At 47.8% G+C, this 22521-nt stretch overlaps 1 protein-coding gene across 6 annotated transcripts in view; it reads left to right on the top strand.

The window, feature by feature from the left end:
- The window catches only part of NRP2 (neuropilin 2), an 89807-nt gene extending 67588 nt beyond the window's left edge, over positions 1-22219 (top strand). The window contains exons 15-17 of one of the 6 annotated variants that reach the window (XM_008634696.2): positions 2114-2134; positions 18554-18622; positions 19721-22219. In XM_008634696.2, the coding sequence (XP_008632918.1) occupies positions 2114-2134; positions 18554-18622; positions 19721-19974 (344 nt within the window). In that variant the 3' untranslated portion in view covers positions 19975-22219. Of the gene's footprint in view, positions 1-2113; positions 2156-8177; positions 11072-18553; positions 18623-19669 lie in introns of those variants that run through there. The other 5 variants (XM_008634695.2, XM_017735691.1, XM_017735690.1 and 2 more) reach the window with 5 other exon arrangements.
- Positions 22220-22521: the final 302 nt, after the last annotated feature.

Below are 22521 nucleotides of genomic sequence, written 5' to 3'. Positions count from 1 at the left end.
AAACCAGCTGTCAGTCAGTATTACACACTTAGAGGGGCTGACGAGTTCAAAAGGAGTCCTCTCTAAAAAAAAAAAAAAAAAACAGCAAAGAGGTTTTACAGCAATGTTAACAGAGTAACAAAAGAAATTTTTGCCCTAGAATTCACCATTTCCCAAACCAGGCCAAAATCCAGGTACAGACAGAGAGGATTTGGGGGAAAAAAAAGGAGCAAAAAAAGTGTGTTTCAGCAGTTTGCTGGTGGAGCCATTGCCCTGCACTTTTCCTCTAGCTGGCGTATCCACGCAGTCACACTGATGGCTCTGATTGCCATCTAGCTCAGGTGTGGATTTAGAGGTATCCCAGTTGAGCACAGGACCAGCAGTATTCAATTAGTGGGATCTGTGCTGAGAGCTGCCCAGAGCAGCGAGGTCCTGCTCTTCTGCATGACCTGGGAGAGGCATGTTTCACTAGGAAGTGTCTGACCCTCCTAAAGCCAATGGAAAAAGCAGAGAAGAGCCTCTCCCTTTTGGGTTTTGAAAGGCCCCATTCAGTGAATCTGCTCTTCTCTCGCCCATCAAGGGAGGATCCCAGTGCTTCCTAGCCCAAGCAGGACAAACACTCTTCCAAGGGGTGTTTCTCAGGGGAGGAAGCACCGGGTAAACTGTGCTTGGGAAGAGTTGGTTACATTGCTTTCCCCCACTATGCGGGCACATGAGGGTGAATATGGTGCAGGAACAAGCACTGATAATAAAACAGAGAACTAGGACTGCCCCAGAGATGCTCTTAAGCCCCATCAGTCTCCGTTTCTTTGATGCTTTGAACTCTGCCGGTCTCCTGTCTGCCAAAGGAGCTAATACTTCAGATGTCAAATTCACGGTATTTAAGGCTTAACAGTGGTGTTTTAATCTCTTGCCTTCTATGGCATTAAAGAGAACCAAGAATGATGATTAACACTAATAGTATTTCCTATCTAACTCCTTTGCAGCTCAGCAATTCACCTAGCTCCAGTGTTACTGTATCTTGGGCCTCATGAACGTAAAGCTTAATATTTTGAAAACAAAAGCATTAATAAATTACAAAGTTTCAAGCATTTCCAGCCCATAAAATAACACCAAACTTCTACACAAAATTATTTTACCCAGTCTAGGAAGTTGAATGTGTATCTTAAAACCCACAAGGAATGTTTGTTTCAGATCATTTCCAGCAAAGGGCTCCCACTGCAAACTTTAACATAACTTAGGGGTCATTTCCAATTTCACCAAAGTAATAATGAAATGGTAGAGATACCATGCTGCTCTCTCTCTTTCAGAGCCATGAGAATAGCTGACTACAGCACAGGCTACTGTTTTTTCAAACATAATCCTTGGAAGTAATCTGATTCCTTTTTAGCATGAAAGAATGCTAATAAGTCACAATAATTTTTTCCTTTGACAAATGTGTCATTCGCATTTTGAACCCGAGCGATGATTTCATAGCACTCAGTAGAGCCAGAGTCTGCTTCTGTGACTCACACGCATAATGCAGAAGTAATCTAAAAATAATCAGAAGTCTATTACTTCTGCAAGAAAGTAATCAGTAGTAAGTACCGATTATTGCTTTTCAGATCCAGTAATTTGTAATAGATTACTTCTTCAAAGTGTCTTGAAAGAAGGAAAAATATCACTTGCCTTTGTTTCTTGTCACTGTGAGATGGAGAGGAGCAGGGCATCACTGCCCAGAATTAACACAGTTCCCATGTGAGTAACAGTGCCAGAGTTGAGCTAGAAACCAAAACCACTTTTGGAAATTTAGGGGGTTTCAGGGTTTCATCACTGGGCCAGGTATGGCTTTGTCATTGGATGACTCAGGCCAGCCAGGCTGAATCCAGATGACCCTCAACCTCAGACATATTTTTCTCTGAAGTGTGTTTGAGTTGAAGCTTTTTGTGGGTGCTTGGTCCCCAGCTGGGGCCGGGTTTCTCCCAGTCCTGGCTGAGGCTGGCTGGCTCCCTGTGCTGTTCCCAGCGAGTGCCTCCTGTGGGACACAGCCACACACCTGCTTCGCTTGGCCACGGCACATCAACAGGGACATGAACTGGGGGCTTGCTGTGTAATACTCCCCTCTCTAATACGAGCTTTTGTTTTTCCTCTGCAGAACCCATCACAGCTTTCCCAGGTGAGAACTCCTACTTTCCAGGTAAAACTGCACTTCTCTCGGTGGTTTTGTTCTGCTGGCATGGGCTTTTACATCGAAGGAAAGCAATGTGTGTGCCTGTACAAACAGCAAATGTTCTGAGCACTGAAATGGCAAGTGTGTACTAAACCTCCCCCACCACAGCAGCAGGAGATGGCATCCTCTGACTTCTGCTAGGTGACAGGGAACAGGCGAGCAGGCAAGTCCCCTGTCTTGGGACTGAATAGCGTTAGGAAACCTGTCATCATGAGAAGCACTTGGCTCCTGAAGACCAGCTCAGCCCAAAATGGGAAGGCTGAGGAATAAAGAGTAGTTTTCAACTGACTTAAATGGAAAAAAACAGTAGCCAATTAAAAGTGAAATCTGGTGGCAGTAATTCACATTATCGTGAGGGAAGGTGGTTCTCTAGTTCATGTATGCTCTGGCAGTGGTGGTGTTCAGCTGCTGGCAAAGGAGCATGGGGCCAGCCTGCTTGGAAGGGGAAGGGAGCTGGGAGGTAGAAGTGAGAGAGCAAACTGCCATGAGGAGCTCTGAAAGTGACAGTCAATAAAAGGAAAACAAGGTGAAAATGGTGCATTTAACAGCTTAATACTAGCCTGGAGAATAGAAACCAACATTTCTCTGATCAAACCTGCAGGGTGGAAGGACAGGTGAGGAACTCCAAAAAACTGTCTCTCTCTTCAGTGGGGATGCTGTTTGTCTTGCTCTGGGGTGGGAAAAACTATCTACTTTTGCAGACACCAGTTTAGTCTGAGGGGTTTACCTGTTTTTTGATTTTGGATTTTTTTTTCCTGCCTGCCTCTTCAGGAATATGTCTGGGGGTTGTGTTGTGATGAAGAGCAAACTTGGAGCTCCCCTTAATTTTGAAAGTTGTTTTGTCAATTCAATCAACATGCCCTTTGCTTTCACTGGGACATGATGTCTGTACTCTTTCCATCCCCTCCTGTGCTGGTGAACTGTAAGATATGGCTGGACTCTACCCTAGAAGCAGCTGCATTTCCATGTGGGCAAAGCTGTCTCTCCTGGGTGCGTGCACTGGGAGCTGTGGCAGTAAAGGCAAAGTAGATGCCAAGACTGAAGTCACAAGCACAGCTCTGTCCCTAGGGATTCAGGCTGTGGAGTGTTACCAACGTGAGGGACAAGTGCAGGGTCTAACACCGTGTTTTACAGTCATACCCATACTGTAACAACTAGGAATCTAGTTTTCTTGTTTATAAACTGCTTATTTATCTGATGTTCAGGCTTGTGGTGTTACTGAAAAGCTGCTGCAATATTCTCATCTGACAGTTAAAGCCTCACAACCCTTCATGACTTCCACCGTTGCTCTACATTCTCCTAGGCCTGGTCTGGTATCTATTTTGCAAGCACTGTCCTTGCCTTTTGGAACTTGTAACAGTTTGAACCTCTCTCTGGGTCCTCACATTCCATTCTAAGGTCTGTCCTAAAGTCCTGCTAATTTGTATTGTTTGTCTTCCCTTTCACCCCCTCCCCCACTGCCCAAGTGCCTCCACTTCCCCATCGTATTCCCCAGGGCACACTGGCTGGGGAGCAACAGTGAAGTCCCTGAGCACCACAGGCAGACGCCTTCTTAAACAACACACCTCCCCATCACACTAGAACTTGCCAGCTTGTTCCAGCGGCTCCTGCCCATTCCTGGCTCCCTCAAGGACATCCTAGCATTGGTCATAACAGGGGAGCAATTGCAATTGCAGCAAAAGGATGACAGGCAGGAATAGATGGCACAGAAGGATGGAGTGACCTGGGAAACAGCAAAGTGCAGAGGGAAAAGATGAAGAAGTGAAGATGGACACTGGAGGCAATTATGATGATAATAATTAAAATGAGGAAGAGACAGAGATGCCCGACAGAAGGACAGAGTAAAGTGAGGGGAAGAAGTCCCTGGCTGGAGGAAAAAATGGAACTGGAGAAAAAAACTATGCAGGAATTACTGAGATGTTCTACAGCCCCCGCTCCTGCAATTACATGATGAGCTGAAAAAGTCAGATGCCATTAAAAATAATAGCAAATCCTTTTTCTCCTGACTTGGGAGCAAAGCTGAAAATATGCACCTTACAGGCTCCAGGATCACAAGGCAAATAATAAGAGAATTGTGTAGGTGGAATATGTTTCACGTAGTGGGTCGGGATCTTACAGGACCAGTAAAGTGTGCTTAAACTGTACTGCATTTGAGCATTCCACCCTTAAAGAAAGGGTATAACAAGTGTCTGGAAGCAACGAATTAGATAAATACCAGGCTAAAAATCAGAGAGATATTCCAAAGAATGTGGAGAAAAATCATGGGGAGAATTTGCCTTTGGGACTGGTGGATTCTCTCCCTGTGGGTATCCTGAAATCAAGATAGAGATACCTCCCTGAAGAAATAACAGGTAGCAGTTATGGGGTTGAGACTGACACTGGTTTTGTGGCATTCAGATTAGATGAGTGTAATACTTGCTTTCATCTGTGTCATCTATGAAAAGTCCAGCTGTGTTGCTTGTCCACAGCAGTTAATGTCAGTGATTTCAGAAAGGAATATGAGCTGTGACATGGCAGTGGCAGAGCAAGGCAGGCAGGCCTCTAGGCAGCTTCTGGAAAGGGTTTTCTCCTTTTCTTTTCCCAGATCACTATTGCTTTTCCTTCTTTGGGTTTTGATTCTCACTGCAAAACTCCAAAACTAGTCCCTATAGAGTGTTCCCTATTGAAAAGAAAATGGGGCAGTACTTGGCCAGGTTGGAGGTGTGAGCATCGGCAGCACAACCACATAAAATATCCACCCTGTAGGGATTAAATCAGGTTTCCACTGACTGGTGTTCCAAGCTGTGACATAAACACAGCAGCCACAAACTTGACAGCAACAGCAGGAGGCAGTTCTTTATTAAGACGAGAGCACTAGTGAATAAATGAGGAAGGGCAAGTGTGTGTGTGGCGGAAGGCAAAGGGGAGTGGAAAAATTATTAAGTTAAGAAGATGGATTTTTTTTTTCCATCTCCCTGAGCAGTGAACTTTTCCACCAATATAACAGAAAACTTCCAGAGAGAAGCAGAGCCAGTAAAAACAGAGCAGATAACATCAGCTCTGTGTGCTGAGTGGATGGGCAGCTATATTTAGTGGCTGGCAGTGTAAGGAAGAACAATCATTAATGTTGGGAATTGGCTTCGTTAGGGCTTAGAGACAACTGACTGTGATTCCTTAATGACTTCAGTTGCTAAATCAACTCTCCAGACTTCTGCTATCTCCTCAGCAGGGCCATGCGGTGCGGAAACAGGGGTTGAGGAAGGGCTCTGCACCACCCCTCATGCTTGCAGCCCTGGCTAGGACATCTGGAGTGGGTCAGGGCCAAGCAGGGGCTGTCCTGAAGATGCAGCCAGCTTGAGTACCCCCAGGGATCCTTCCCACAAGCAGGATCGTCTGCAGTACATCATACTGCTTCCCTCCATCCCCAGGCAGGCAGAGGGCAAAGATGCATGGGGAAGGAGCAAGGGTTGCAGACTGGGCACTGTGGCATGTGCTCCTCTCTGGCTAGACCCACCCTTTCTACCCTCAGCCTTCCACTGGGCAATGTACAGCCATCAGGAGGAAACTTTCCTCCTGCTTTCTTGAGAATCAGGAGCTGTTGTCACCCTGACACCTGCCCCTCTCCCCATCCCAGTTTCCACCATGGGACCTGGTGCACATCAGTGGTGTGAGAGGCTGTTTGTCTGTAAATCTCTTGCTGGAACAAGGTGTTATGTAAGCATAGACTGTCACCAAGTGTAAACACAAGTGGCCTCTACACAGCGAGCAGCCCCACAATCTCCCTGGGGGTCAGCCCTGCACCCCTGTGCTGTCAGGCACAGGAGAGGTGTTGCTGATCCATTGGGGATGGTGGTGGGTCACGTTCGGGTCTGGGCCAGCTCAGCCAGCTGGATCTGTGGAGGGAGACAGTGGGGGGTTATCAGTGAGGCTCAAGGCAGCACTGAACATGCTCAGCCTCACAGGGAGCTGGCGGCAGCCCCCATGGGATGTGCCACACTGCCACCCCCCATGCAGACGGGTGAGGGGCAGCAGCTGCTTGGGGAGGGACAGAAATGTGCTGCTTTCATTCCCCCGCACCAGCATGGCCAGTAGAGGTAGGGAAGGAGGTCAGAGGGCTGCCTGCTCCTTACCTTTGCCATCCTCAACACACAGCCCAGCCTGTATCCCCCTTCTGCAGGCACCATTGGGGGCCAGGAGGGACAGGGCCACCCCCACTCCTGACGGCGAGGGGCAGCTGGGGTGAGACAGGTTGAGAGTGGCATATCTGGCAGTTAGGCTTCTCCTGAGACATCCGAATTTCTTGCCTACAATGACAAATACGTGGGTGGTTCCCAGCCTCCTGCTCTGTAAAAGCAGGATTTGTCTTGCTTGTGTGGGTTTTTTTCTAGCTTTTGAGGGGTTTTTTTGTTGTAGCTATGCATCTGGGTGTAGTGTTCATTCTTGGTTTTAGTCCCTGTGCCCAGGTTTTGGGGAATGAGGAGGGGCAAAAGCCTTGTGAGTGGCAGAGGAACCATCATTTTGCCTCATCTCCTGTGCCACTAGCAGCAAAGCCCTCGCTATCCCAAATTTCCAGCCAGTGACTCTGCTGTTAGTCAGTGTTTGGAGGGGAGAGGCTGTACTGCAACATGCCCTTGCTGCTGGCAAAGCTGAGCGCATCCTGCGCTGTTTTGTGTTTTCCCCTTGGCATCCTCCAAGTCTGCTCGGGAAACCAAGCTGGAGTTTGGTTAGCACAGAGCTCAACGATGTGCTGACACCAAACCCAGGAGCCCCCAAAGTTCTGCTTGCCAGCACCGAGTCAGGGGGCTGCCCCCCACTAGTCAGCCAGGGGCAGGAGCAGAGGGTGAGCACAGTAGGGGCATCAATGTATCCAGCAGCAGAGCAAACCCTCCAGAGAGCTTCCCTGGGGACTCCAGCCCCCTTGAAGTAACCAGTAAATAAATGTGGTGCAAAAATACATCCCTCCCTAGTTATTTACAGCTCCCCCCCACGAGTGTTGCTGGGGAGGTGAGAGCAGCGTGTGCAGGAGCAGCAGCGCAGAGCGGCCCCGCCGTGGGCGTGCGCAGACCCCAGCGCTGCCGGAGGCGCGAGTGTGCCCAGGCTCTGTGGGCTCCGCCTGACCCACAGATGTGTGCAAGGCTGTCCCGGCATGACCTGGCCCAGCAGCCGTGCCCGGCAGCACGCCACAGCTGCAAGAGTAGGAAGGGATGACCATCGCTGGGCTGAGTCTGGGCAATGCCTGCCTCTGAGTTCAAGAGAGGCAGGTGCTTTTCCAGCCCTCCCAAGGTGTATTGCTTTTTCAGCATGAATTCATAGTCCTGGCTTGCTTAAGCTGCAGAGAGCATGAGCTTCTTATCTGAATACTGGGTTGAATTTTGCAGCCCATGCCCTGTAAATAATTATAACCATCCCTTCTCACTTTAAAAAATAGTAATGAAATCCTTGTAGGTCTGTGAATGTGTAGGTCTGTGAATGGGGCACCTACTGAGACTAGACCTGTGTGCAGAGCACTTTCAGACAGAGAACTTCTTCTCTGCCTTTTCAGTAAAAATGACAAGTGCTTCTGCCTGTAATGTCTTTCCCAGTCTCCTGTGGTAACTTCCTCAGCCATCTGAGATTATGCTTTTCTTCCAATTAGGAACATGATGTGTTTTGTCACTGCTTGACAACATCTGCCATGTGGAGACAAAAGCAGGTGGCTGATCTGGAGATGGCCAAAATAAAGAAGGGGAAAAAACATTCACTGATGCCAGAAATAATAGTAATAATAGTGCATATGGAATTTGTACTGTGATCCAGGCAGCCTGATTAATTAAAAAGGAAGAGAAAGGCCCTTGAATGTGCGGGCTCAGCAAATGCCAGGCTGTGCCCTCCCCTAGGAGCACGCCCTGTATCTGGAGGCGGCTGTGGGACCTTGTTTTGCTCCGTGCTGTACTCTTGAAAGCATGTGTGTTTCTTTTTGTGCGTCTGCATGCCTCCCACCTAGCAACCCTGTTCTGTGTCTCCTCCCCAGGGGCAACCCTCCTGCCAGGGACCGAGCCCACAGTGGACACGGTGTCAGTGCAGCCCATCCCAGCCTACTGGTATTACGTTATTGCCGCCGGAGGTGCTGTTGTGGTGCTGGTCTCCGTCGCGCTGGCCCTTGTGCTCCACTACCACCGGTTCCGCTATGCGGCCAAGAAGAGTGATCACTCCATCACCTACAAAACCTCCCACTATGCCAACGGGGCCCCTGTGGCCGTGGAGCCCACCCTAACCATAAAACTAGAGCAAGACCCCAGCTTGCGCTGCTGAGAGCCGAACAGGAACGAGAAAGCAAACAAAACACAAAACAGACAGACAGACAGAAACTAAGACTTCAAATACGTTGCCTCAGTTTTGCACTTTTTTCCTTACCTAGCATACGTGTGAACTCTTAGATATCTCCATCCCTTCTCCATCCCCCAGCCCTCCCCGAATCTTTTACAAACTCTAAACTAATGCTGCATCTTGGATCGCCAGAAGAGACACACCGCCCCTTCACTTCAGAAGTGAACGCTCCCTTTCTATTACTTTTCAAGGATATTTGGGGTGTTGGGTGGGGGTTTATTTTGTTTTGTTGTGTTTGTTTGGGGAGTATTTTTTTTTTGTTGGTCGGCTTCTTTGGGTTTTTTTCTCATCCCAGTAGGCAACCTGCAAGGGAACCTGATGGTGAGCCTGGAAGCTTGTGTGTGAGACCCGTGCGCATGTGTGCTAAATCTGCGTGTGCGAGTGCGCATGGGAGTGTGTGTGTCTGACTGACTGAATGTATATTTAGAAACAGCCCCTTTTTAATTTGCTTGTTATTGCTTCTACTTGCACAGGGAATGCTTTTATTTTTGTTTTTGTTGTTAATTTTCCCCCCTTCCCACCTCCTCTCCGGAAGGTCTGGGATGTGTTTATGGTGAATACCCTGATTTGTTTACTTGGGGAAGAGAGCAATGCTTTTTTGTTGCCTTATCTAGCTTTGGCTGGGTTTCTTGTTTGATAGTGTTAATGTCTTGGGTGCAAATTGAGAAGAGGCCAGGCTGGACAGTAGGAATGTCCACCTCAGATGGCTAGAAGAATCCAGAGAGGTCCATAGACATTCAAAAAGTAAGATCTCTCCATTTTATTCTTTCTGCAGCCAACATTAGATAACACAGCCATTGTTTGGAAGAGGGAGGGGAAGCCTTCCTCTTTCCCCACCTGCAAGTGAATCTATTTAAAGTTGCCTTATATCAGAGAAGCTCATAATGAATGTTTTGTTTGTATCTGTTAAAGCCAGCCTTAGGGTAACACGTAGACTTCAGCAGGTCTTAGTGGATGCTAAATACTGTAGTTTCTTGAGAATTGAAGGTTTATTTATTTAATAAGTATCCTCGCTCTGGGTGCTGATGGTTTTGCTTTTACACGGGGAACAGGGAGAGGGCTCCTCCTTGTCTTTCTGCTAGAAATGTTCAAGGGACAAGTATAGTTCCCCTTTCTGGGTTTGGTTTTCTTTCTTCTGCCCAATCCATAGCTGCTGAATCATAAAAATTGCCCATTGACTTTCTAGAATGTCAGTTTTGCGTTTGCTAATGTTCTGCTTCTTAGAGTGCCAGTAACATCTAGCAAGCCAAGCCCAGCCAGGGCGCCTGGGGGGCCCAGCTATTGCTGCTGCTTTAACTGGGGAGGCGAGGAGGAGCCTCCACATGCCTCCGACTGTTGAATGGCCCAGCGTATTGTAGTGGAAATGCCTTATTTAAATTACTGAATGATGACATGCAAAAGTGGTTTGAATTGTTAACCCTAATCTGTTTGCAGGCAAAAAAAGTACCTCCAGTGAGCAAGGTTCTCCATCTTGTTTGTGTCCATCTGTGATGAGTGATCAGATTCCCTCCCCCCTTCTAAACTTGCTAGTGCCCACCCCTCCTTTGTCCATTAATATTGCATAAAATGAATCAAGATGAGCAGCTCTGTTAACTTCTCTGCAGTCTTGAGCTGCCTTTTGGTCTGGGAAAAAAGTAGAAATACAAACTGTGCTGAAGTGGTATTGGCCCCTCTTGCAGCACAGCCCTATCTCCAGGGGATGTCTGTCAATGGGGGTGTCACTCTATCCCCCTCCTTGCCTTAATTCATGCAGCCAGTTTCAGCTCCCCATGCTGTTTGCACAGCAGATTTCAGTGGGATCCTCTCAGCTGCAGCAGCGTCTCAAACAAGCAGGGAGTGCAGAAAAGCCCAGGGTGATGTGCCATGGTGAGCACATTAGACGTGGTGGGTGCTTGGGGCACCACTGCACCCGAGCCTGGCTCCTGCAAGGTTTTTGAGAGCAGCAGGGGCATGCCTGTCCCATAGGGCCAGAATGGACACGGGGCGCTCCTGCCACCCAGAAGGCAGTGCCATTGAAAGGTCCCTGGAGGGGGCTTCCAGGGCCAGGGTGCTTTCACCATGAGCCTCCTCGTCATACAGCACTGGTGTTGCAGCGCATCTGGTTTGAGATGTGGAATCCCATCCCCCTAAGTCAGCTGCAAATTAAAACAGATGTGAAAAACTGGCATGCGCTCACTGCATTTTCAGGTCAGCCCAAGCCATGTCAGCAGATGATACTGTCACGTTTCCAAAGTCAGTTCAGTCTCCCTAGTTCAGATGATCTCACTTTGACCAGGTTCACCCCCATAGACTTAGCAAGTGTGCATTGGTGTGTCAGAGAGGAGAATGTGGCACCGTGTCTTTCAAACCAAAATCACCAAAGACAAAACAGAAGGTCACTTCGAGATTTTTACTCCCAGTTCTCCCCTGCTCCTTGAGCCCTGACATCCCCAGCGTTGCCCAGTTGCCTGTGTGTGAAAAATATCTTGTGGAAATTTGAAATTCTTTGAAGATGTATTGTGTGGAATGTAATAAAATGATGATATTTTTATACAAATATCTGGGGTTTTTCTTTCTTCTTCTTTCTTTGCTAATGAGAATGGTGTTGGTTGAAGCAAAGCAGAGTTTCAAAACTCTTTGGAGCATCAGGGCTATTCCTTTTAGCCAAGTGAAGCTCCAGTTTCTGCTGTGTGCAGACCCAGCTCCCAGCAGCACAGCTGCTGTGTGCATCCTGCCTCACTGCACTCAGGATTGGGCCATTAATAGCAGCTTTTAGATCCATTGCATTCCTACCAGTCCTTAGTGGGAGTTTTGGGAGGCTGGACTGACTCTTGGGATTGTTTGGGGATTTCACTAGCATTGCCTAAGTGCTAAATTGCTCAGTGTGATTATGCAGAATTTCTCCAGCTGGGGCCCCTGGAGACGGGACATCCAACTTTCCGGGGCCCCTGGGGCTGGCTCTGCTGCCAGCTCCACTGAGCCGCACGCTCTGTCCCTGAGCACAGCAAAAAATGGGTACGCCATTACCAAAATTAATAATGAAAACAGCAATGCTTTCCCCTTCTGTGCAATCCTTGTCTCTGTGTGTCAGACTGTGCAGGAGACCCACATGGTAGTGGCCCGGGTGCCACAGCACCGAGTGCTTGGAAAGGTGTATGTCCTCTGCTTTCCCTCCACCTGAGTCCTCCCAACTTTGTTACAGGGACCTCTGCTGCAGCAGTTCTGCTTCCCATCTTCCCTAGAGCACCTTTCACCCCTTCGGCAGAGTCAGCAGCATCACATTTCATGTGAAATATATTTTGCTGCCAGTTTGAGAGGTTTTTCCTTCCCTCCTTCATTTATTTTCCTTCTCTCATATTCTTTACCCTGGCATAAAGCTCAGCTTTGCAATGAAACTTCCTGACTTTACTTAGGAATTCAGGCCATCAACAAAAAAATAATTCAAATGTGATCCCTCACATTGGCTATTCAAACACAAGCAAAGCTGAGGACCCATGCTGCTTTTTTGGGAGAGGGCTTTTTCTTTTCTCTAATTGTACAGCAAAGCAAATTACACTTGTAATTTGCATTTTGTACACTTCAGCGACTGTTCAAGCAAAATTCAAAACAAATATGCACATGTGAAAAACAGGGAGGGAGTGACTGACTGATGGCTTCCCAACAAGGAAGAAAAAAATTCTGTTAAGTAAACAGACGAAAAGGGAGGAATCATTCAGGATTAATTATTCCGTACGTGTGCCACAGACAGATTGGCCGGAGAGTTGGGAGCTGCTCAGGCTGCAGCACATCCTAGGGAAGAAAGCAGCTAAAATTAGCATGCTTTGTTTAAGGAAATAAATACAGTTTAGTGTGATTTTGATGCAAACTCTTCTGTCAGTAACTTCAGGCATTTAAGTGTCTACTTCAAAAAAAAAAAGAAAACTTTTTTGGGGAGCAGTAGGGGCTCTATTTTTCAGGGAGCAGCGTTAGGGGTGGAAGCCTGATGTGTCTTGTGTGTCACGGGGAGGCTTTGGGCGTGGTTCCCTGGTGGTACGTGGCATGATTTTATCTTATCTCTACAGTTTGCATTGCGTTGTAGGAGCAGAAGGGGGTCCATGGGCACTCTCTGTAAGCACTGGGGCAAAGCCAGTGCCTAATGGGGATGTGAGAGCAGGAGTGGTGACCTGGCACAGCAAAGGGCGCCGTGGGAAGGGCTGTGCCGTGCCTTGGCAATGTCAGTGTGTCCGAGATGGCTGATCGGGCAGGAGCAAGCTGCAAAGCTCACTCACTAGCCGAGGGACCGGCCGCACAGTTGGGTCAGCCTCCTGCCAGGGCAGGCACCTGCAGGATGACACTTGGCACGGGTACCCCAGAGCTGCTCGCTCCCTGGGCTGTGGCGGAGAGGTTGGCTTTTCCTGGCCTGGATGAAATGCCTCTGCTGCTGAGTGCAAGGGAACAAGGTAGAAACCAGGCTGTGCATGGGGCTATGTTTGGATTTTTGCCCCTCTAGAAACCCTGTGAAAACCTATTAACTTTACCAGGGCCAGCCCCCACTTAACCCTGTGTCAGGGCAGCAGAGTGAGGCATGCAGACAGCAGGCGAGGCCCCGAGGCGAGCTTGGACAGCCGCTTGGCTTTCCGCCACAGCTCCTCCATCAGTGGCTTTGGCGGCTCTTAGCAGAGACTGCAGGCGTGACTGCCAGTTTGAGGAATCGTGTGTCGTTAGCCACTGCACTGTAAAAACAAACAGCAACAACGGGGAGGGTGATAAACATACCAGGCTGCCACAGAGCTGCCAGCTTCTCCCCCAGCTCCGAGCCCTTGCATGGCAGTGGCGGGGCACAGTGCCACCCTTGCACCGAGGAGCTGCTCGGTTTGGGGCAGGTGAGCTCAGCACGGAGCACAGAACCCACGTGTCAGCTCCTTACCCAGGCTGTCCAGAGCTAAGAGAGAGGGAGAGGAAACACGCTGTGTAATGCCACAGTCATGCCGTACACATACACGCCACCACCACTGTTTCCCTGGCCTGGTGCTGGTGCTGAGGAGAGGTGCAAAAGTAGGGCACGCTGGAGAAGGGGTCAGGCTGCAATAGGGGATGTGTCTGCGGCAGGGAGGGTTTGGCAGGGTGCTCATTTTGAGCAGCTACCTTGGCCATCTGCCATGCATGCAGCAGGGCCTGGTGCCACGTGTTGGAGGGCAGCACTGGGGCTGCAAATAGCTGCCTGCTCATGGCCACCTCCACACCAAGCACCCAGCCCAGCTCCATGTCTCCACGTGCTTTTGGCGGGGGGTCTTCACCTGCCCCGCCATACTTTCCCACCTTATCTTCATATGGGAAGCATGCGGAGTGCAAGAGGCTCATCTGTGCCCCCAGTTTGACGACGGTTCTGTGGTGGTCTATGGTGTGCACCATTTGCCACCAGGCAGCCCCAAGGCAATCTGAGAACAAGGTCCAGCAGTTCCTGCACTGCGGAGGGAGGCCGGGCCAGGGAGTGGCAGCTTCTTTGCTTTCTTTAATGCTCAACTGTAGCCAAAGCACTGTTTTAATTTGAAATTTGGCAGGGATTTATCCCTTCTGTAAACTAAAGTAGTCCTGTGTTTCTGGAGGAGTGGGAAAGAGAGAAGTGAGGTGAATTTTCAGCTGGAAATAGAGCAATGGGGGATTCAGAGAGAGTGTTTCTGCCTGGAGCCTGTGCTGCTGCTTTGAGAAGTGCCTCTCCATTTGCTGAGGGTGGGAGGTGTCGCCCCCAGCCCCCGGGGCTCCCAGCCAGAGGAGCAGTGCTGCGCAGCCGCCAAGCAGAGCGGTGTCAAGGCGAGGCCATGGCGGCTGCTCTGCTGTGTCAAAACAAAATGATGTGTGTTGGAGTCACACTATTGCTGTGGAGAGAAAAGGACTGGGAATGAGCAAAGAGAGACAAGCAAGGATGAGAGCAGAGCTGGAGCTCTGCCTCTTTCTGCCAAGAATGGGAAATGGCAATTTCTGACCCTGTTTTCCTGGCTTTGGCTGCATTTAATGTTGTCAGACCCTCATGGGCACTGTTTGGCAGCAGAGCAGCGGTGTACCTCCTACGCTCCCTTTGCTGGGCAGGATAGCTCTGGCCAAGAGGGATGTTGTAGCAGCAGGAGAGAGGGGTGAGCATGTAGCTGGCTGCCCTCAAGTCCTTTCCACAGTGGGGGAACAACCATGTGCTGCTTATTTCCCCAAAACCAGCAATTTGTTTTTCTTCTTCCTACACACTCTGCTTTTTTGTCCCAGCAGGCACAGCCACAGATATTACTGGGAATGAAAGGCTGTAGGAAGCAGAGCTCACAAACCACCATCACCTGGTGCATGGCTTTCAGTCCCAGAGCCCGTGGACCCCTGCAGAAAGTGGGGAGCAGGAGCACAGGGAGAGTGGGAGTGCATCCCGAGTGCTCTCCAGGAGACACTAGTCTGTGCCAGAGTGTCTCTAGGCAGGCAATAATAAGATCTGGAAATGGCTGCAAGTTGATACATTGTTTGGGAAAGGCACCTCCTGCTGAGAGCTCATTTTGTTCACCCAGAAAGACTCTAAGAGGCATCACAGATAATCTGCAAATGCCTGTGTGTAGAGAGAGAAGCCAGGTGATAGAGCTCTGCCCCAGGGTGGAGGGACCTGTGCCTGGGACTTAAACCAGACAAAGTCAGGCTAGAAAGAAACAGCAGTCTTTTTCCTGACAGTTGTCATTTGCCTTGGAAGAATGTGTCCAGGTTCCAGCAGTCAGGCCTGGGTGTTCTCTCCAAAGCAATAGCTCTTGGCTTGGTGCGGAGGTCTCTGCTGCTGGCAAGCCCGTGCAGGAGGGCTGGCATTGGGCACCTGTGGTGGTGGGAAGTACACGCCAGGCTCTAAGACATGCTGAGCTCATGCTCAAGACAGCTTGGAGAGGTGAGCTGCCTTGGGCAGGTTCAGAGAGCTTTCCTGCAAGAGGCACGTGTACGTCTGTGGTGGGACACCAGAGAAACTTGTCTGCTCTCGTGCCTCCCTCGTCCACCCTGGCACAATCCCTCCCACCCCTGCTACTATTTTAAAACAGACATACACCGAAGCTCTTTAATCTCTGGGAATACTAATTTTCTCCTGCTCTTCCTCCATGTGAGTTCATACAAACATGGCACTTAAATCAGCCCTTGTCTTTGATTAGAATTTTATCTTTCTTTTTTCAGGGCCCATAAATTAGCCTTTTAGCTGGCAGTGCTCTCAGATCCAACAGATAACAGCCTTTCTTGGCATCCGGCTGTTTCCAACATCCTTGCTAATATCATCTTTTGGCCATGACTGGCTAGGTGCTCACAGCCATCATTTGGCACACAGGCTTTGAAAATGGCCTTTCACTCAGGAGAAATCATTCCTCATATATAATTCCAGTTTCCCCCCAACTTTCTTGACTCCTTTCTCCAGTGTATTTTTTCCTTTTTGAAATGCAAGGTAAATTGTGCCTGAAGTCTGCCCTTTAAGGAAGCAGCTCTCCACAAGACAGAGTGATGCATGTTTCTCCCATTCTGCCCACCAGCTTGCAGGGCTTTTCTGGGGACCACTTTCTAAGGGAGTTCTGTAGCCTGCTCCACTTGTGACAGCATTGCTGAGACTTGTCCCAAAGGAGCCTAATTGATGACAAACAGCAGGCTAGATTCTGTGACAGGCTAGATTCTAAATCATCTCCACTAGGAACTGAACTGAGACCACCAGCTTCAATTCCCACAGACACCCACACAGCCTGAGCTGATTCAGTTAATGACTCAAGAAACCCCAGTATGAAAAAAGAAATGTTGAATTATATTTTTCTAAAGCTTTCCAGAGGCTGTAGAGCCCTGCATGATAACATACAATCAAATAGCAATGAAATGGCATATGGGGAACAGAAGAATGAGGGTCTGAGGAGGAAGGAAAATGGGCAAGTAGGAAGTTGTCATTTAAGCAGAACTTAAGAGTTGTATTAGCATGGGGAATTAAGCAAATCACTAGAAGAGTAAACAGATTCTGGGCTAGGCTTTTTGTATAAATGTTCTCTCTTTTCAAGTGTTCCCAGTGCTCCTTCTTTTCAGGCTGGAAGAACTGGTGTTCTTTTGAAAGTGTTGATTAACCAATACTTTTTTATTTCTCGCTTTTCCCTCAAGGTTACCCTGGGAAATTACGAAAGGATCAAATTGGTAGCATGTTCTCACACAAAATTTAGAGTAGCTACAATATGGAATGTCAAATGACTTCCAACAGCCTTTCTCCACACATGGGCTCCTTGGGCAGACTATCATCTAACTTTGACCTCTGCTTATCTTTGAGCAACATACAGTTTCTGTAGGGTTGTATAGGTGACATGGATGGCAAATCTCACTGCTTGTCTTCCAGTGGGTGACTAGCAGTACAGATGTCTCCACGTGTGAACTGCTTTGCAAGTTATTTTCCACATGTTTGGATCTAAATGTTTGCAAGAGGCCCTCAGGCAGTTCTCCCAGCCCTTAGATGTTGCCATCTGGCCTGTCAGTTCGAGAACTGTTGAGAAATCATGTGAACTCGCCACTGAAGTGAGGATTTACAGAAGGCAGTGTGCACCTGTGTTTCTTCAACAAGGTACCAGCAGCCTTGAGTCAGCTTAACTCACTAGATGCAGAATTCATCAGCAGGAGGGGCAAGTGTTGGGCTGTGAGCATTCCTGTTGCCGGGTTCACTTGAAAATTCAAAGGAATCCCTTAATCCTTTGGGCGCAGATACAATTCTGCCCAAGGAATGGGGAGGTATCATCAGTACCAGCAGAGGATTGCTGCAGTCAGGTGTCAGAGGGTGTTGGGGCAGCATGGCTTTCAGCAGAGACCCCGCTCTGGAAGGGTACCTTGAAATGTCACTGGCATGGATTGCCTGACACAGTTGTCTGGGATAGCAAAAAAATGTATTTGACAATTCAGGAGGCCTTTTCGAGTCCTAAATATCCATGCAAATAGGCAGAAATATTCTTTTATAAGGTTTTGAATAATTTCTTTGCACATGGCTTTTTAGGCACAAGTTAGATTCTTTGGTTTTGGTTGTTTGTAAGCAACCTCTTTAAACTCTTCTTGCCATTTTGGCACAAGACACAAAGTAATCTTGGTTCCAACTACAACTATTTCCAAGGTGTGACTTCTGTCACTTTCTAGTCCCTGATTTTTTGCATTCCTGATCATTTTGAGACACCTTCTCAGTTGAGGACCCCAAGTTACAGTCAGCTTTGAAAACTCTTGGCAGATTGAAATGAAAAGATATTTTCTTTTGGAAAAGTGGAAAAGAGCCGTGGTAACTGTACGCAGAGATAATGATAGGAAGACTGCACAGGAAAATAACTTACTTCTGCTCAGATTATAATATGTGCCTTTGGTTACTAGTCCTTGTGCTGAACAATAGAAAGAAATGTCATCACTAAAAGGAATTTGGATCAGGGAAATGCTATCATAAGGGGCTAGATATGGACACCCATTTGCCTCTCTCTCTCCATTTCAACCAGCTTTTGCATTAAAGCATATAATGAAGATACACAAATTCCTCAAATTACTGTGAATTTATCTGAAACCCAAAGAGGAACGGGGTCATTGAAGCTCTATATCCAGTCAGATGTATGGGAAAAGATGAAAAGTAGAGTGTGTGCTAAATGGATCCAGCATTAGTGGCAAGTAATGACAGGCGCTAAGATCCTGTTCAAAGGTGTAAGGGTAATACCCATGGGCATGTTAATAGTGAATTATGGCCATTATGGAGGCACCAGTGACAATATTTTAGTGCTATTCAAGTTGTCTGGTTTCTTTGCTTTTCACTCACTCTCTTTTCTTCTTAAAAGCTGGTCATTTGGTGGTCATGAAATGTGACAGTGTGAAGATCCTGTTCTCTCAAGTGAGCAAGAGTCTTCACTAACTTTGGCCAAGGAAAGAAGATAAAGAGCTCCTCCTCCTTCCACAAGGAAGAGCCTTGCAGTAGTTTAACTATTACTTTCTTCTGGCTGGTCTCACAATCCAGTGACCAGTGGCAATGATGCCCCAGAAGGCCTCTTTTAACAAACATTGCTTCCCATTTTGTTGTTCTAGTGAACTTCCCAAGAATGGAGGATGACTTTCCAAGCTCTGAGCAAGACTTTGAAGACAGCGATGATCCAGGTTGGTATCCAAATGCCACATGGACAATTCAGCTGTTGCAGCTTGTGTTTCAGTGTCAGATGCTAAGATTACTCACAAACCTCAGCTTCAGTGGTGTGAGGAGCTGGAACACACTTGAGAGTATACATTGAAATGGTGGCTTAGTGTTCGAAGGCATTGGTTTTCTTTTCCTGTTTTCCTTTTCCAACAGCCAGCAACCTTGCAAAGTCAATATATTGTATTTGTGTTAGGACAAGTGAAAGTGATCTTTTAAGCATTAATTGCTGCTTGCATGATGCCTTAAGAGGCCTCCTAGAAACAGAGACTAGACAGGAGTAAGGGAATAAAGGTAGGTATTTGTTTGAAAAGCCTTCAAAGGTACCCCCTGCAGCCAGAGGCTACTGCCAAGATGGACCCCAAGATGGACCCCAGGTCATGAGTTCTTCACACTTTTATAGGTTTGGTTCATGTGCATAGTAGGGTTAATTATCCAATTAAAGCTTCAGTTTTGCCCTCAGCTTACCCCCCCTTTAGAGGCTCTTTGGTTTATAGTTTTTGGGCCTAGGACAGTCTTGGTGTCCTTGGAAAGCAGGCCCAGAGAGGTTTTGTTATGTCTACCTAGCATGAGAGAGCAGAAATTAACAGGCTACAAGAAACTTTCAGAGTTACACACTAAGCACTACAGGATTTGAAAAATATAAAAGTTAAAACCTAAGGCATCATGCATGGCATTTGGGCTTGTAAATGAAGAAAATTGAGACCTGTGACAGATTGATTCCATAGTTTTGAACCCAGTGGCACTGGAAAGGGCCAGAGTTTCGGTGGGTGTAAAATGCTTGCATGCTATGTCAATAGTCTGATGTCTAAATGTGAATCAGGATGCCTAACTTTCTTGGTAGTTTGGTGCTTCACATTATTTCTAGACCTGGGTTAGTGAATCCTACTGAGATATTCGCATATATATACTTTAACTCTTGTAAAGTCATCACAACTCCAAGTAAGAAATGTATAAATGTGAGGGGGGAATAAAAAGTGATCCCTGGATAATAAGTGCCCATTCCACTGCAGATTACTTTGGATCGGATAGGAACGACACACTGTTCTCTACTAACTCTCCAGGAACCCCGAAGCTGGACAAAGAGAAAAGCTGGCTGTACACCCTGGATCCCATCCTGGTGACCATTATAGCAATGAGCTCCCTTGGTGTCCTCCTTGGGGCCATCTGCGCTGGTCTGCTCCTCTACTGCACGTGCTCGTATGCTGGGCTGTCCTCGCGGAGCTCCACCACGCTGGAGAACTACAACTTTGAACTGTATGATGGCATCAAACACAAGGTCAAGATGAACCACCAGAAGTGCTGCTCAGAGGCCTGATGGGTGCCTAGGGATCACCCTTGGCATTGTGCCCGGTGAGGTGGGCTGGCAGGGGGGTACTTTTTTTGCTGTTTTCTATGGGAACTGAATGCCATAACAGGGAATGAGGGGAGCAGGAGGAGTGAAGGGAGGCACTGCTTCTGCCACCAGGTCCTGCTGCTGGGTCACACTCCACCAGGACCGAGTGGCTTTCCTGCAAACCAGACTGTGCCGGGCAAGGGGGGACTGAGCCCCTTGTTTGTTGGTTCATCTTCATTTTCTGCTGATGTGAATGGCTGGGATGTGGTGAGGGAGCCTGGTTTACCTTTTGGATGTGAGAAACTCAATGTTGATTGTTATTTCCCACCTTCTTTCTCTGGTGAGTTGCTGAGAAGGCTGAGGGGTTTCTTTAGAAATAACACACACACACACACGGAGCCCCTGTCCATTTTAGACTCCGTCCAGGTATCGTTGTAGGGATTTGTGCACTTCACACTAAGAACAGGAAGCTGCAGTTTGCAGACCTGAAAATGAAAGCATGTTGTTACCTTCAACTCTCCTCCTCCTAGTAGCAGGGGAAAGGTGGGATACTGGCTTTACTGTCAACAGTAACAACAGCGCTTTCTGAAATCATTAAGAAAGAAAATAGAAGGGAAACCCTATGTGTAGAAGCACCTCTTTGAGAGAAGCTGAAGAGCCTTAACGTGATTTGTGAATAAGAGCCATTTATTAAATCCAGATCTTTGATTGCAACAGCTGAGGCCTTCATCAGGAAGGCCTTTATTTGAATCTCCCACCCCTCTTAAGCCTGCTGTTTTTCTTTTTACTATAATGAGAAAATTGCAGCAAACAAAAGATAGAGCCTGTCAGGTTGCTGGCGCTCAGGCAGTGGCTTTGGGAAGGGGGCTTCACTTGGGGTTTGACTTGAGGTACAGTGCCAAGACCTCTCCAAAGTGCCAGGGAGGAAAAATGAACTGGGAAGGAGGCTGGAGCCATGCCCACAGCTCTGGGGAGCCTGGCCATGGCGCCTTCTGGCACCCCCGCACCTTCCTGGTGCTCCCCTTCTCCCTGGAGCTGGGGGTGTGAGCTGGTGCCATCAGCACTGCTGGACCAAACAGCTGCCACCATATCCCCTTCGGAGCAAAGCTGCACTGCTCCTGATCAGTAGCAAAAACCCCAAGTTCTATCCATGAGCTGTGGTTTTTTTTTACTTTGAACAAGTGCCTTAGAAGAAGTATTTTCCTCCAGCTGATGATCAGTGCTGTATCAAACAGCAAGTGAGGCCTTCATCCTTCCCCTGCAAAATGCTCTTCTTCACCACTCTCTGCTGGTAAGAGCCCAGCAGAAATCTGGTCCTTCTACTTTCAAATGGTCTGGCTACATTGTGTGGCAGCTGGTACCCCTCCACTTACCACTGTGCTGTGGGAGAAGAGTGTTATGAAAACAACTGGATGGAGAAAAAGAGTTCAAATGCTGAACCCCAAATCAATGCCTTCATTTCCAGTTCAGTACAGATGGATCACCTCAATCAGCTTGCACATACATAAATTAGAAAACTTTCTGTCACACTGGGTTTGCTTTTCCAGGGACTCTTTGGTAATACTTGGCATGTCCTGATTTTTACATTTCATCTGGCAAGTAGCTTGGGTTGGGGATGGCATTATTTTCCTCACTAACTGCGATTGACAAAGGTGTGATGTGTTGTGAAGCTCAGTTTGCCCAGCCCCCATAGACAAATCGTGCAGGAGTTCAGTGTTTGGGGACACAAGCAACATCTGGAGAGGAGATGAGCATGGACACATGAGCAGTGCCACAGCTGCTCCTTGGTACTGTGGGAATAGGAACATTTGTCTACTGTTTCATGAAGAGCTCCCTCAGACAATAAGTTTTTAGGAAAAAAGCCCCTTCTCTGCTCTAAGAAAGATGCACGTGTACTGGGGGAGCAGATACAGCAGCTGCGTCATCAGAACATCCACGGTTCGTACACACACGCAGAGATGCGCACACACAAAGGCCTTCATTTTTTTAATTCACACTGTGCACCCGACAAAAACAGCAGTAAATGTGTCTCTGATTCTCCTTTCGAATCACCTTATTTCTTTTGGCATTTTTCACAGACAAATTCCACAGGGATGTTATTTTACTGTACAAAAGAAACACAGGCAGTGAGAGGAAATGTACCAGACCATTTCAAAGCTGGATTGCTGCTGCTCAATGATTTTATCCCCTTCAAATCACCAGAGAGGGGAAGGATGAATGGAAAAGGACCATACAGTAGAAAAGCCAACTTAGGCAAACAATAGGTGAAAATATATAATTAAAAAGGTGATGTTATGGTGTCTAGTAGGCGTACAGAGAGAAGAGTTCATATATACATATATTCAGAAATAGTGTGTTTGCACACGCACGTGAATTCTCTGTATGTATCGTGTATGTGACTTATTCCGTGGGACTGACTCGTGTTAATGTATCTCTTGATCTGGGGCAGGAGAGTACTGCTGACCTTGGCACTGCCGTGGCACGGGCCCAGTGAAGCGCCCAGCCCGCGTGTCCCGCCCGCCCCGGGGA

This window comes from Corvus brachyrhynchos, unplaced genomic scaffold, assembly GCF_000691975.1.
Source record: "Corvus brachyrhynchos isolate BGI_N302 unplaced genomic scaffold, ASM69197v1 scaffold255, whole genome shotgun sequence".
In the NCBI taxonomy this organism is placed as follows: domain Eukaryota; kingdom Metazoa; phylum Chordata; class Aves; order Passeriformes; family Corvidae; genus Corvus; species Corvus brachyrhynchos.
This window is presented reverse-complemented; position numbering and strand designations above follow the sequence as displayed.